General features: G+C 40.0%; 1 protein-coding gene and 1 pseudogene across 1 annotated transcript; both read right to left on the bottom strand.

Moving 5' to 3' along the window:
- Positions 1–3,524: 3,524 nt before the first annotated feature.
- Positions 3,525–6,671, bottom strand: LOC132303967 (uncharacterized). Its single transcript, XM_059801428.1, has 2 exons — positions 4,657–6,671; positions 3,525–4,554 (listed from the first exon to the last, which is right to left on the bottom strand). Exons 1-2 carry the CDS (start codon positions 5,989–5,991, stop codon positions 3,739–3,741), a joined length of 2,151 nt encoding a protein of 716 aa, XP_059657411.1. The 5' UTR covers positions 5,992–6,671; the 3' UTR covers positions 3,525–3,738.
- A 3,143-nt stretch (positions 6,672–9,814) lies between these two features.
- On the bottom strand, positions 9,815–10,907 carry LOC132305367 (photosystem II CP47 reaction center protein-like; annotated as a pseudogene).
- Between the last annotated feature and the right edge of the window lie 5,675 nt (positions 10,908–16,582).

The following is a 16,582-nucleotide window of genomic DNA, read 5'->3' as shown; positions in this document are numbered from 1 at the left end:
ATGGCGCGTATGCATTGATTTCACCAATTTAAACAAAGCCTGCCCGAAGGACAGTTTCCCGTTGCCTAAGATTGATCAAATGGTGGATGCCACCACGGGGTATGAGCGTTTAACCTTTCTGGACGCATATTCAGGTTATAATCAGATTCCTATGGACCCCGCAGATGAAGAAAAAACTTCTTTTGTCACCGAGCGAGGAACGTACTGCTACAAGGTTATGCCTTTTGGATTAAAGAATGCGGGAGCAACTTATCAACGACTTGTCAGCAAAGTTTTTAAGAATCAAATGGGTAAGATTGTCGAAGCCTATATTGATGACATGGTGGTGAAAAGTAGGAAAAAGGATGATCATCTGAAGCATCTGCAAGAGGTATTTGATGTACTAAAGCGATATGGGATGAGGCTCAATCCGACCAAGTGCTCGTTCGGTGTGAGTTCCGGGCAGTTTCTGGGACACGTGGTCAACCGCAGGGGCATCGAAGTTAGCCCCGCTCAAGCAGAGGCTTTGATTAAGAATGCCGAGCCAAAGACGATCAGAGAGGTGCAAGCCCTAACAGGACGAATAGCTGCATTAAGTCGATTTATTTCAAAGTTGTCAGACCACTGCAAACCATTCTTTGACACGATTCGGAGCCATGGAAGGCAGGTCTGGGGGGATGAGCAACGACAGGCATTGACTCATTTGAAGCAATATATGCAGAATCCGCCAGTCCTGTCAGCCCCAGAACCGGAAGAAAAGTTATTTCTATATCTTGGAGTATCTGGTGTCGCGACGAGTGCCGTTCTGATTCGTTGCAAGGAAGGGGTGCAATACCCAGTATTTTATGTAAGCAAGACACTGATGGAGGCAGAAAAAAGATACTCAAAGGCCGAACGGGTGGTACTTGCACTTGTAAATGCAAAAAGAAAGTTAAGGCATTATTTTGAATCCCACCCCATAGCTGTTCTAACAACTTTCCCAATCAGAACGCTCATGCACAAGCCAGAGCTCTCGGGCAGAATGACAAAGTGGGCCATAGAGTTGAGTTCATTTGACATAACGTACGAGCCGAGAACAGCTATTAAAGGGCAAGCGGTGGCCGATTTCCTACTAGAATGTGATGCCGAAGATACGGAAGAGGACCTTAGAAGCGGCTCTTGGAAACTTTTTGTGGATGGCTCCTCTAACCCGACGGGGGCTGGGATTGGGATCAAACTGCAAACCCCAGAAGGTACTTCCTTGAGCCAAGCACTCAGACTTGAGTTCCGAGCCACCAATAATGAAGCGGAATACGAGGCGTTGCTAAATGGATTAAAGTTGGCCAAAGAGCTACAGATCAAAAGTTTGACAGTGTATAGTGACTCGCAGCTGATTGTTCGGCAGGTAAATGGTGAGTACGCAACCAAGGATGACATGATGGGGGCATACCGTTCTGCCGTTCTGCGTAGAGCCAAGGACTTTGCAAAGATTGAATTCATACAGTTGCCGAGGGAACAGAATGCAGATGCAGACCGTTTAGCATGCAGTGCTTCAAGTTGTGGTGAAACATTGGCGAGGGTGATTCCAGTGGGAATAGTGACCCAGCCGTCCATTTTCGAAGAACCGATGGTCTCGGACCCTTGGCAAGTCAACGTCATACCGTATGAACCGAGTTGGATTGACCCAATCATTACCTATATTCGAGATGGCGTTTTGCCTATGCAAAGGGATGAAGCTAGGAAACTCAAAAAGAATGCTGCCAAGTACGCCATCGTGCGGAACCAGCTGTACAGAAGGTCCTATTCTGGCCCATACTTGAAATGTGTCACCCCCGCGGAATCGCAGCAGGTATTGCGAGCTATTCATGAGGGTGTGTGTGGCAATCATTCTGGGGGAAGATCGTTAGCGCATAAAGCAATGACACAAGGGTATTTTTGGCCAAACATGTCAAGAGATGCGGAGGAGTTCTCTCGAAGGTGCGATAAGTGCCAACGATATGGACCAATGATCCACCAACCACCTGAAGAATTGCACGTAATGGCCTCGCCGTGGCCTTTCGCGCAATGGGGGATGGATGTGGTCGGTCCTCTGCCAACTGCAAGAGCTCAGAACAAGTATGTGTTACTGGCCACGGATTATTTCACTAAATGGGTGGAGGCAGAACCGTATCCTAGCGTGACTCAGACTCAGGTGAAACGATTTATCTGGAACAACATTATCTGCCGCTTCGGTGTTCCCAGAACAATAGTCATGGACAATGGCACAAACCTCGACAGCAGGCAAGTAAGAAAGCTGCTGGAGGAGTATGGAATCAACCAGAAGTTGGCTGCAGTAAGTCATCCTCAGGCTAACGGACAAGCAGAAATCACAAACAGAACCATTTTCGCCTGCATTAAGAAGAAGCTGGAAGATCATAAGGGGAAGTGGTTGGATGAACTCCCGAACGTTCTATGGGCTTACAGAACCACCCCAAGGCGGCCGACTGGGGAGAGCCCGTTCGCGATGGCGTATGGTACCGAAGCAGTTATACCGGTTGAGCATTTAGTCCCCACTATCAGAAGCTTAGCATGGAGTCGAGATCAGAACGACAAGATGTTAAGATTGAACCTCGACATGATAGACGAAAGGAGGGACGCAGCGGCTATAAGGCTAGCATCGTATCAGCAAGTGCTGGCGAATAGTCACAATAAGAGAGTAAAACACAGGGATTTTGCCCCGGGCGATCTGGTTCTGAAAAGAAAGGTGGGGATGGTCAAAAAAATGATGCCACCCTGGGAAGGCCCGTACAGAATTGCAGAAGTCATTGGCAAAGGGGCATATACGTTGGAAACCATGGCGGGAAAGTTGGTCAACAAGCCCTGGAACGCCACGTCTCTGAAGAGGTACTATCAATAGAAGCTAAGTTCTGGTTTTAATTGGATGTTATTTGTTGTTAATCAAATACATATGAATGAGCAAGTTACCGGAGTTTACAAAAATAGAAGAGAAGAATTTTCTTTTCCAATGGTCTACTATAAAAATTGAAAGCCAAGTGGCAAGTGGCATTCTAGCCGAGCGCCAGGCACTTAAGCAAGATAAGTGGCAGCTGGCACTATAAGCCGAACGCCAGACACTTGCTAAAAATTGAAAGCCAAGTGGCAAGTGGCATTCTAGCCGAGCGCCAGGCACTTAAGCAAGATAAGTGGCAGCTGGCACTATAAGCCGAACGCCAGACACTTGCTAAAAATTGAAAGCCAAGTGGCAAGTGGCATTCTAGCCGAGCGCCAGGCACTTAAGCAAGATAAGTGGCAGCTGGCACTATAAGCCGAACGCCAGACACTTGCTAAAAATTGAAAGCCAAGTGGCAAGTGGCATTCTAGCCGAGCGCCAGGCACTTAAGCAAGATAAGTGGCAGCTGGCACTATAAGCCGAACGCCAGACACTTGCTAAAAATTGAAAGCCAAGTGGCAAGTGGCATTCTAGCCGAGCGCCAGGCACTTAAGCAAGATAAGTGGCAGCTGGCACTATAAGCCGAACGCCAGACACTTCCTAAAAATTTAAAGCCAAGTGGCAAGTGGCATTCTAGCCGAGCGCCAGGCACTTGCCGTACAAACACACAGCAAAACTAACATAAAAAGAAAAAGAGAGAAAAGATATATATGTACTGAAGATAAGTTGAACAGAGCACAACAAATAGAGAAAAAGAGTTCGGCCATTTCATTAATATTGAACATTTAGTTTACAAAAGAGAGGTGTCCATCATTACAAGAAGATATGAACTGGAAGAATTCGAAGGAGCCCTAGCTAGACGCCTCAGTACCAACAGCATCCTGGTCCTGCCGACTCGCCTCCTCGGCCCCATCAGCCGCCTCACCTTCATGAGGTGGGGAATCCAGGTGAATAACTGAGTCGTTCGGCTGGGGTTCAGCGTCAGCAGTGGCTACAGAGGGAGCCACGGTCGACGATTGGGGAGCGGTCAGTGGCAGAGTGGCAGGAGGAGCTGTGATGATCCTTGAGGATGCGATGTCCTGGCACTCATCAAATATACGCTCCGCTTCGGTGGGTTCTGGGTCGACATAAACCCCCAGAGGCTCGATCCCCAGATCCTTGTCTACCTCATCCGGAGTGGAGCTGGTCTGTCCCTCATCCGGAACCCGGTCGGCGAAGCCTTCCCGGAATCCTTGAGCATACCGAAGAGCACCGACCCTGGAGAACCGAGCATGAAGGGCCAGCATCCCACCACCCACTCTGCTGATAACGTCGATCAGAGCGGTACGCTCGTCCAGAGCTCTTTTTTCAAAAGCCATCCGAGCAGACTGTTCATCAGCTAGAAGACGTTGGAGTTCTGCCTTCTCTTCTCTGAGTGATTCCTGCTCAGTCTGCCAGACGCTCTTCTCGAGCTGGAGGGCGTCCTTCTCATCCTGAAGGGAATCATTCTCCTTTTTCAGGACATCTCTCTCTTGCTCGGCTTTGTCAAGCCGAACCAGCGCCTCGGTATTCTTCATGGCAAGGAGGTCGTTCTCTTTATTAGCCACCTCCAGGCTGTCAGAATACTTTCGGGCCCTGGCGTTCCCCATTTCCACCTGCTTCTGCATGGCCATCATCCCAAACAATGTCTGCATAGGTACACAATAAGAACGGTTAAACCAATAGTCAGAACGGGAGAAGGCAAGACCAAGTAATATAAGAGAATTCATGAGTTAGAAAATAAAAGTCACCTCCATAGCAGATTGGGGAAAGCGACTGAACACGTCCTTCTGGGAAAGGCCCTTTGCCGCCTCAATGTCCTTCGGAGTCCACATGCTCCTGTAGTAGGCCATAGCGGTCTGGCCATCCTTCAGCATGGTCTCGTTCGGTTTCACGAACGTCCCATCCGTTCGAGTGTACCGAGGGGCCCATGGCGGCAAGCTGGGGATAGAAGGGGGGCCTGAAGCAGAAGCAGAGCCACCAGCTGCAGGAGGCCCAGAGTGAGAAGGAGCTCTGATCGCTCGGTGCAAGAGAGTACCCGGCCCAGAGACTCGGGTCCTTCTAATAAGAGGCTCCTCCTCAGGGTCGATTTCACTGTCAGGATGAGGCCTTTTGCCTCGCTCTTTGTCCCGACCGCCCCCCGCAGCAGCAGGAGCTATGGTAGCTGGGGAGGGCGCGTTCTGGTTGGCCGCAGGGGCGCTGGCAGCAGGGTTAGTAGCCACTGCGCTCGGGGCAGTGTCAGATATGGTGGCTGAAGAAGAAGCCGACGCTGGAGAGGAGGTCGCCCCAGCAGCAGGAATGACTGGGGGAGTATTTTTCCTCCTGCCAAAAGAGGGAATCTGCAGTCTGCTCATATTGTAGCCGAGTGATGAGAGCGCAAAGAGGTTGTCTGAAGTGAGGAGATCTGAGCAGGAAGGAATATCGTTCAGAACGTATCTCTTCAAGTAGTTGATCCTATCCCTGCAAACACTGTAGCTCAAGTCATCACAAGGTATTCCCAAGGAGCGGCATAAGTAAGTGCAAAAACGAGGAACGCATGTTTCACAGGGGCAGTCGTGTTTATGGGATTTGAATTTTTTATAGGAGGAGACAGAGCAGACACCAAAGGCGCTCGGGATAGGGTAATCCTCTGCAGCCGGCGAAGACCAAGCCCCACTAATACCCACTATGCTATCCCTCCAACCCTTTTCAGATTTTATTGTGTCAGTGCATATGGACATCTTCTCGAACGGGTAGAGGTGGTAGAAGGGCTCGTTAGTACGGATCTTACTGACCTTATAGCACAGAAGGAGGTCTATGAGGTCAAGGTCCAGATTTCTGTCACGCATCAATAAGAGCATAACAGATATGATCCTAAAGAAGTTGGGGTTGACCTGCAGAGGGGATATCCCCAATCTGTTGAAGACGTAACTAAAGAAAGGGTGCAGAGGGAACCTAACAACATTCAGTTGAAGGTTTGTGAATAAGACTTCGCCGGGCAGGAGGCCGGCGCCGGTCGTAATATTAACGTCTTGGGGGCAAACCCTAACTACGATGTTGTCAGGAAGCCTAAGTCTCATACGAAGGACACCCAGATCTACAACCATGGTGGAAGTGCAAGAAGAATCTAAAAGAGGGAAAATGGAAGCCTGCCGAAAGTAAAAAGAACGAAACTAACCTCGGAGGACTGCAAGATCGCTGGGAGAATGACTCTCGAAGGATTTCACCGGAAAAGGCTTAGCACAGTTCTAGAAAGAGGGAGATTTGGCTGATGATGGAGACGGTAAAGGGAAGTGAAGTGGAATTCGAGAGCATTATATAGGCAAGGGGGCCCGAGGGCCGAAGCGTCGGGAAGGCAAGAAATCCCTCGAACCCCGGAACATTGATTCTGGATCTGACCGTTCGCTCCCCCACGTGGTTATCTCGAGCCGTCAGCGTCATGATGAGACGCCATCAATAATTACCCCTTATTAAATAAGGGGCAATTATGGGGGCAGTTGAGGAGGCCCTGGATGACATGGGCCAGGTCCGACTCGCAAAACACAACCTTCAGTCCGAACAGCTGGGTCAGCCCATAAAAAGACACTGCCATATGGGCCGAGCGGGAGTAAGCCCATCAAGAGTGACCAGGGCTTACTGAGGAATAGGCCCAGGTCCAGCAATTAGTAAATATCTTGTAAATATCTTGTAAATATCTATAAATAGGAGTTGGAATGAAGAGGAGGGGGATCTTGATTCGGGTGGAGGTGTAAGAATTCTAGAGAGAGAAAGAATAGAAGGAGTTTCTTGCATCTTCAGGGTTAGAAATATTTTTTGGCAATCTTTGAAGGACTTTATTAGCTTATTATCTACCATCGTGATTAAGTGGCTGGAATCACATTCAAAGCTTATATATATAAACATAAAAGATCAAATATTTGTGTGGCAGAAGATATGGAGGTTTAGTGTAGTGGAAATCGCCAGTTAAAATCACCGATGACCCTCGTAGGATAAGCAGGAATGGTTGGTTGCCTGAGGATACCGCCTCTGCAAATCATGTATTAGGGCTTAGGAAGAATACAATTGGGTGTTATATAGGGAGACGTTTGGAATTTTATTTTTTAACTGAATAATAAAAAGGGTATTATTGGAATTTAAAAAGTTTCACTTAAATAAAATTTAGCTTTCTGTATCTTTTTAGAAGACGTTTTAAAGAAGCTGGTACCATAATCAAACACTATTCAAAATAACTTTCAAATTTAAAAAACTAAAAATCGCGTTTCAAAAACCAATCCAAACATAGAATCTCAATTTGCATGGAAAATGGGCCTACAGTTTGCCAAATAAATGGGTAGTTAGAGAGTTACATGGGACACTTTTTACATGTCGACTTCAAGGTGAAACTCATTAACATAAATGTGGGACCATCCGTTGAAAATCATGGAGTAAGTGGGCAAAAACATGCTTGTTATTTAGATAATGAGTTTGTAAGTGGACTCAATTGCTGAACTGGCGGATCCAGGGAACATTTACAAGTTTCAGAAAGTGAAGCAAAACATGTGACACTTGTGAATAAACTAAAGAAGCTACACATCAAGCTTTTAGCTTTAGGATGCCCAAAAATAGTGTACTTAGAGCAACATTTGAAAGGCCCTCCACGGCATCAAACAACTTTGTACAATTCAATTTTATTTTCAATGTCATTTCAATTTCAGAAATTTCAATACAAGTGTAGTTCTTTCTATTTCTTTATCTTTCAACACTTACATTTCAGCATTGCACTTTAATTTCTTTACATTTTTCGTACTTACTTTACATTGTAATATTAGACGTTAGAAGTCCTTCCATCTAAAGCATAAAGAACCCATAAGAAGTTTCTTATTCTTTTTCTTCCACAATCGCCTGATCAAACAAAAATAATAATTTTTGTTCAATCTCTTCCGCGCACTTCTATAACTGCATTTGTGAGCGAACATAAATTGGCACGCCCAGTAGGACCGTGTTAAGATTGCAATGCTGCCACGACATAAAGCAACTCAACCAACCACCACCGATGATGAAAAGCCGAAAGAAGAGGTTCATCCAGTTCGGAAGTTCCAATCTCAGCCATCTGCAAGAATTAGCCATATAACCCCAAGTATCAATGATTCTGTTATAGATATTTTAATAAAAACATAAATAATATTTAATATAATATGAGTTACATAATATTTATTATAGTAGTTAAATTATATTTATGGTGTATATCATTTCTATTATTATTATATCTTAACGATTATATATTTTACTCCTTATATATACTCAACTAGACTTGGATAGACTTGGACCTAGTCTTCTTGTGCAAATAGAGGAAACACCACTGCGAGTTGATTGGGTTATGTCTTGGAGTTGATTAGTTTCACCAATACCCGTACGAAGGGGAAGACTATCAATTTTAGGTCAACGTATTTATCACGTGCCTTTCTATATTAGGCCAACACTTTCTTACCTATTTTATTATTATTGTTTTACTTCTCAATCACTATATGAGGCCATCACTTTCTTACCTATTTTATTATTATTGTTTTACTTCTCAATTTATATTATTGAGCTAATATTAATATTATATTGTTATATTATTTATCTTGTTAAATTCATGTACATTGTTATATCCATGTTGTTCAATTGATGTACTATATTCAGTTTAATAAAATAATTGTTACTTGATAATTCATTGGTGGTGTTGTTCATTTACTTTGAATCATATGTGTATGAATATTGTACTTTATATTTTTTTCTATAAATATGTGAAATTTTCGTAACAGTCTAAAGCTAATATTTACTTAGTAATATAAAAATGGAGTCGATATGTATTCCCATGATTTGATTTAATATCTTGTCCATTCTTTCTAAAGTATTATTAATCTTATTTGTGGTAGTATGATATTGGGTATATATCACCGGATGGTAATTGGTTTATGTTGTATCTCTTTACTCTAATAAAATTGATATGGTTTGGTAAATTATTCATTACTATATTTGATCGTATATAATTTCTTTAAAATGATTACACTCAATTTTATGTGAACATTAGTCTTAAAATTAATATATACTTGCGTGTGTTTGTTAATATAAAAATATAGAGTCAATTTACATATAAATTTTGATGCATGCATTAGTTAAATTTTACTTGGCAATTTTCTATTTAAAACTTTGAATTCTGAAGTTTATCTACAGAGATTCATAGATACATTATATATAAATAGAAAATAAAAGTGCATATAGTATATGATGGTCAATATGTGTTTTCTGCCCCCTTTGGTTATCACTTTTGATGGCATGCATATACTCTAAAAGGAAAGTTTCTATATTATTGATTCGCATAAATGTATATGTTTTGTGTTATTATATATTATATATACTAAGAGCATCTCCAACAGTTTGTTTAAAATTCATTTTATGTAAAATATACACTATCATATATGATTTGTAAATTTTTTTCATCTCTAGCAATCTGTTAAGATACACTGCCACATCACCAATGTGTAAAAGGGTTGTGTATTTTACACATGACTTTTACACTGCCATGTAAGCATATTTTCTCTCTCTTCCCCCTTTCCCACTCACGGTTCTCTTTCTTCTCTTATTCCTTTACGCCTCTTTGTTTCCCACTTTTCTAGAGTGCAATAGAGAAGAATATGTAATTGGCGGTATTTTCCTAATTGAGGAGGATTGGGACGTGAGGTTTAATCGCCAAAAAATAAATTAAAGAAAGTAGGTTTGCAAAAGTTATGTAAGGCATTGAGTATGATACGTGGTTGATTGTTATTAGGGGATACTTTTTTTTACACAAAAGGTTTAAAACAACCGCTGGAGCTAAAAATAGTTAGTACAAAATTTTTGTGTAAATCTACTTTACACATTAGATTTACACAAAAAAATTTAACATACCATTGGAGATGCTCTAACGGCTTAACAGATGTTGCTATAATTAAATCCTTCTTTATCTCTAAAGACGGGGTGTCCTAACCATCCAACTGCTATCCCATCCTCGTTATCCATTGAGCCTGCCCGGAATAATCCCCCTTTTGCTGGATTATTGCCGATGTAATCATAAAAAGCCAATTTTTCGAGAATTTTAGACCAAGCTTCTGATAAACTTTGATTTTCGGCTAGCTCGGCACTAACTCTTCGATATATCTCTTGCTGGAAGTACCCCTGATCCCATTGATAACGAGTGGGCCCAAATAATTCGATGGGGGTAGTTGCTGAACCATACCACATAGTTCCGGCAACAACAAAAGTTGCAAAAAAGACAACAGCGATACTACTGGAAATGACGGTTTCAATATTGCCCATACGCAATCCTTTGTATAAACGTTGAGGCGGGCGGACGCTAAGATGGAATAGACCCGCTAATATGCCCAATGTCCCCGCTGTAATATGATGAGAGGCGATTCCTCCCAGAACAAAAGGATCAAAACCTTCCACGCCCCACGCTGGATTTACAGGTTATACTTTTTCCCGTTAGTCCATAAGGATCGGATACCCATATTCCAGGACCGTACAAGCCTGTCACATGAAATGCACCAAAACCAAAGCAAGCCACCCCTGAAAGAAATAAATGAATTCCAAAGATCTTGGGCAAATCCAAAGAGGGTTTTCCTGTACGCTCATCGCAAAATATTTCTAGATCCCAATACACCCAATGCCAGATAACTGCCAAGAAACACAAGCCAGAAAACACAATATGTGCCCCGGCAACACCTTCATAACTCCAAATACCCGGATTGGTTATAGTCCCTCCTGTAATATTCCAACCGCCCCATGAATTAGTTATTCCTAAACGAGTAATGAAGGGTATAACGAACATACCCTGTCTCCACATTGGATCAAGAACAGGGTCAGAGGGATCAAAAACTGCTAATTCATACAGAGCCATCGAACCGGCCCAATCAGCAACCAGAGCTACATGTATTATATGAACAGAAAGCAACCGGCCGAGATCATTCAATACAACGGTATGAACACAATACCAAGGTAAACCCATGGAAATACCCCTTTATCAAAGATAAGAAATAAACACTACGTAACTTTATTGCATTAGAAAAGATTATACTATGACGGACCTCCTTTGTTCAGTGTATTATCTTGGAGCAAGGGTTAATATTTGTTCGATTCTGTTGGTAATAATGGAACAATTCTGTTCATAGGAACAAAGAGAAGCAGATTTATTCTATACTCGATAAGTACCAATACGCAATGGGGGGTTAATATCATTTCCTATGAACGAATACGTCCATACTTGTTCATCATTGGAAAGACTTATTTGTAATAATTTTCCTTTATTCATTCTGTCTTCCTTTATGAATTTTTCTAATTTATGGCTAAAATATGATAAAGACCCATATTATATAGACAATAAACAAATTGTTACGTTTCCACATCAAAGTGAAATATGGTACTTAGTTCTTTTTTCTTTCATTTAATGCCTATTGGTGTTCCAAAAGTACCTTTTCGAAGTCCTGGAGAGGAAGACGCATCTTGGGTTGACGTATAGCGCGACTTGCCAGATATATTGGGCCATATGGAATTTCCCCGTTCTCTCCCCTGATTGAGATATCCTCTGTTTCGCCCAAGAAAGATTAATTGAATCATCAAAAAGTTGGAGCGTGAAGTGTATTTTTGAGGGATTCAGATTACTATTATCAATTAGAATAATTTATAGTTGTATTGGTTGGACCAATAAAATGAAATATCCAGGCTCCGTTTAGAAAAAACCCAATTGGTAATATATCTATGATTACTACTTGGATCATAAAGGATTCCTATTTAGAAAGAGAAGTGATCTCAAACTCTTAATCAATCGAGAAATGAAATATAGAGAAATACATAAAATGTTTGGCGGAAAGCATGAAATGAATTGAAAAAAAAGGGGAGTCATAGCAAAAAGAAGTGGTAGTGGGAACATTTGTCCTATATGTACAAATAGAAATCGGGCGGATCTTTACCCAGAGTAGATCATAAACCTAAAAAGATTGAAGAGGCCCATTCAGGAACAAGAAAATGACATCGTGATTTGGATTGGATTTCGATGAAATAATACATCAATGAGAAGTTAATTCGATAAGTTTAGTGAATTCTTTTTTATATTATAAGGAAAGGAACAAAAACCCATCTTTACCGAAAAATAAAAGAAAAAGAAGCCCTTTCGGGAGAAGTGAAAAAGAACCCGCTATGAAAAAAGAAAAAGGACCAGAATCTACACATTGATTCGTTTTTTTCGCAATTTTTTTGAACCATATGCGTCAAAAGGTGCATATACGGTTCCTAAGGGATACAATCTTGCCCTACTCAACTGACTTTATCGAGAAAGATTACTTTTTTTAGGCCAAGAGGTTGATAGCGAGATCTCGAATCAATTTATTGGTCTTATGGTATATCTCAGTATCGAGGATGATACCAAAGATCTGTATTTGTTTATAAACTCTCCTGGCGGATGGGTAATACCCGGAATAGCTATTTTTGATACTATGCAATTTGTGCAACCAGATGTACATACAATATGCATGGGAATGGCTGCTTCAATGGGATCTTTTATCCTGGTCGGGGGAGAAATTACCAAACGTCTAGCATTCCCTCACGCTTAGCGCCATTGAGGTTTGTTTTTATTTGAGAGAAAAAAGAAGACTATGCCTTCGCCATATGAAATATGAATATTAAGTAATAATAGCATGGCACTTCGAATTCGATATGAGAAAATTTTTCTATTATTTTTTCAAAACATTAGATTATGTATCGAGAGAGTAGTATGAGATAAAGAGTATTTCTGATTTTATCTTATCTATCGGGAGTCCAGTTCAGCGTCACAAACTTTTTTGTTTTCACACCGGAAGGCTCTTAACAATACTTATGTTATGAAAGAGTGCGAAAATAAAAAAAAGAAGAGTCTTTTTTCCTTATTTTATTTGATTAGATCAAAAAGAAACTTTGGGATTGCTGAATCACAGACAAATCAAAGACAAAATAATAATAATAAATATATAAAGTAACGGAACCATCATAGTATTTTTTAACTTCTCCCAAAAAAAGGGTGGTAATTTGATCATTTACCGATCTAGATCTGATAGAACCGATTTTTTTTATCTTTTTTCGATGGAGGGTAAGGGTCAATTCTATATTGTAAAGCCATATGCAATGCGCAAAAGACGCCCGTACAGTTGTTCAATTCTATCTTTTTTTTTTTCTTCTTGTTATTCTTTATCTTTCTTTCTTTTCTCTGCGAGATAGAAGAACCTTTTATTATGTTATATCATCAGGGTAATGATCCATCAACCTGCGAGTGCTTATTATGAGGCACAAACGGGAGAATTTATCCTGGAAGCGGAAGAACTGCTGAAACTGCGCGAAACCCTCACAAGGGTTTATGTACAAAGAACGGGCAAGCCCTTATGGGTTGCATCTGAAGACATGGAGAGGGATGTTTTTATGTCAGCAACAGAAGCCCAAGCTTATGGAATCGTTGATCTTGTAGCAGTTAAATGAAAATAGCATGGATTTCACACAAATCCGCGATTTAAGATTTGATTTTCTTGCCGAGTTTAATATTCTATTCAAAAGAAGTAATTCATAATCATCCGGTTAGGATCGATCTAAACCAGCCCATTGTGTATATGATTCAACATGCCAACCATTAAACAACTTATTAGAAATACAAGACAGGCAATCAGAAATGTCACAAAATCCCCCGCTCTTCGGGGATGCCCTCAGTGTCGAGGAACATGTACTAGGGTGTATGTGCGACTCGTTCAGATCATGGGCTGGGACAAAGGAAAGAAAACCAATTTTCCAGTAACAACGATCAGTACCGATGAATAGGATAGACTGGAAGAACTCCATTCACTATTTAAAAATAAAAAATCTATCGTATCCCTCTATTGTGTATGAAATTTATGGTTTCCGTTGGTGCAAATCCAATCAACTCTATTTTAAATGAAAAGCAATTCCCCATTGGTAACAAATGGTTATTCATTAAGTGGGGAAAATCCTATTTAAAATTTAAAAAACAGAAAGATTAGGTTCCCACTCTTACAAGAACGGACTCACAGGGTCAGCTACCCCGCTAACTTTTATAATTAAATACCGTTACTATATAGGTAGATCTCATTGTGCAAGACCTAGTTACCAATAACATTGATTAAATCAAGTAAGGGGCTTCGGTGTATAGAGAAGGCCTCACCGTTTAAGAAGTAACCATAGAAACGATGGAACCCACTATTTCTTTATCCATTTATATTTACTACTTTATTTATTTACTATGTTTTTGATACCTAGGAGAATACAATTGATTATTTCTAGGTGAAATGCCTAGAAAAAATCATGGTCGGGAAGGTTATAGTAGCCAAAGCCATTGGAATTTTTATTTTATACATTGGAAAAATCTGTTTTGTTATTAATAGGCTAGGAAGGTTGAAAAGAATAACTGAAAGAAAGGAAATCAATTAGTTATTCGTCAAAGTTTCAATTATTCAATGACCAAAATTAAGCGAGGATATATAGCTCGGAGACGTAGAACAAAAATTCGTTTATTTGCATCAACCTTTCGGGGGGCTCATTCAAGACTTACTCGAACTATTACTCAACAGAAAATAAAAGCTTTGGTTTCGGCTAATAGGGATAGAGATAGGCAAAAGAGAAATTTTCGTCGTTTATGGATCACTCAGATAAACGCAGGAATTCGTGAAGGGGGGGTCTTTTATAGTTATTGTAGATTAATACACGATCTGTACAAGAGACAGTTGCTTCTTAATCGTAAAATACTTACACAAGTCGCTCTATTAAATAGGAATTGTCTTTATATGATTTCCAATGAGATCATAAAATAAGTAGATTGAGCGAAATTCACCGGAATAGTTTAAACAGAGTTCCCCGGAGAATGAACTCCAAGAGGTAGAATAGAAATGAATATGATAAAATATGATAAAGTAGTCAAAATGAATGCACACGTTCAATAAAAAAAGATTTATTCTTTTTTCCCGATTCTTTTTTTTCTTACGACACGATAATCAAATCTAGATTCGCATATTTTTCAAACAAAACATCAATCAGCTTTTGAGGTTCGGATTGGAATTGAATTTGAACTCAATTGAAGAAAGAGTAAGCCTATTTATTTCTGGTTTTAAGACCAGTAGTTCTAGCGGTCGACTCGGTTCTTTCAAATTGTTTCTCATTATTAAGAAAAGGTAACGAAGATAAAATACGAGCTTGTTTTATAGCAATAGTAATTAATCGTTGTTGTTTCAAGGTTAATCTATTCACTTGTCTAGATAATATTTTTCCTTGTTCACTAATAAATCGACTAATTAAACTCATGTTTCTATAATCAATTCGATCCCCCGATTGGATCGGGGGCAAACGCCTACGAAAAGATCGCTTGGATTTAAGAAAAGGTCGTTTGGATTTATCCATGGTTTGTTTAGTTTATTCCTTATCCCGAATATCCTATTTCGGTCAGATCTAAAATGAATTAGAATTAAGAAATAGGATTTGGTTTGTTTATATTTCAATATGTTATGTATATATAATATATAATGTCATTTTTCCCCTTCCTTTGAAGAGTGACACACAAATGCTCGGTTCGATTTATTTCTTTATCTCCCCATGAATCGTATGTTTGTGACAATAGGGACAGAATTTTCGCAATTCCAATCGATTAGGCGTATTGTGTCGATTCTTTTGAGTAATATATCTGGAAATGCCCGTTGATGCCTTATTAACATTAATGCCGTTTCGGACACAACTGGTACATTCCAAAATTACCGTTACTCGGACATCTTTACCCTTGGCCATGAACCTCCCTTTGGATTTTTTATTTAATCAACCCTTCTATTTTCGGTCCGAAACGAAGAAGAAGAAAGAAAAAAAATAGAAGTTACTAACTAGAAATCAAATAATGAAAGATTTCGCTGCAATCAATAAAGTAATAATAAGTAATACAATGATTTCTAAATTATATTTCGAATCACAGTACAAGTACAGTATTTCATTTAAGTATCTTGGATAATACTCTTGTCCTAGTCCCGCATTTTTCGTTCTACCTCTATTATTAATTTAATTTGAACTTGAACCCGAGTGTCGCAGTTGTTGAATCCACTTTTCTTTTTTCTCTTTCCTCCCTTATTCTAAAAAAAGGGAAAAAAGAGAAAAGAGGGGTTAGTCACAGATATTTGATTGTATCTCTAATTGTCGTCATTCTTTCCCATATCAATAACTAGAATGAAAAAAAGGGGAATGTCAACGCATCCGGGAAAAATGATTAATCTCTATCAATAGGCCTGCTAAAGCCCCAAAGCATAGAGTACTTAATACCGGCACCACAGAGAGATATGTTTTTAGATCTCGCATTGAAAACCCTCCTTCTTTATTTTATTGTAATACATAATGGTAATACATATATGATCAGATACATATGTAGTTAAGGACCACTTGTAGTTGTACACGGAATCCCTAATTTAAATTGAAATGTACAATGATCCAGTAGGTAATATTTTCCCTTTTTAAAAAACTAAAACTGAAAAAAAATATGTCCCTTTCTTTTTAAGCATTCCCGAAAAATATTAATTTATTTTTACTTTTACGGTGGGTTCCATATTTCATATGTACATAAGTCTTTTACTTTTACTATTATTATATGTTATATGAAACCAAGGAGGAAATAGAAATAACGATGTGGAAAATAAG

The sequence above is a fragment of the Cornus florida genome, unplaced genomic scaffold (assembly GCF_030987335.1).
Source record: "Cornus florida cultivar Cherokee Brave unplaced genomic scaffold, ASM3098733v1 CherokeeBrave_3.0.0_Hap2_Chr04, whole genome shotgun sequence".
NCBI lineage: Eukaryota > Viridiplantae > Streptophyta > Magnoliopsida > Cornales > Cornaceae > Cornus > Cornus florida.
This window is presented reverse-complemented; position numbering and strand designations above follow the sequence as displayed.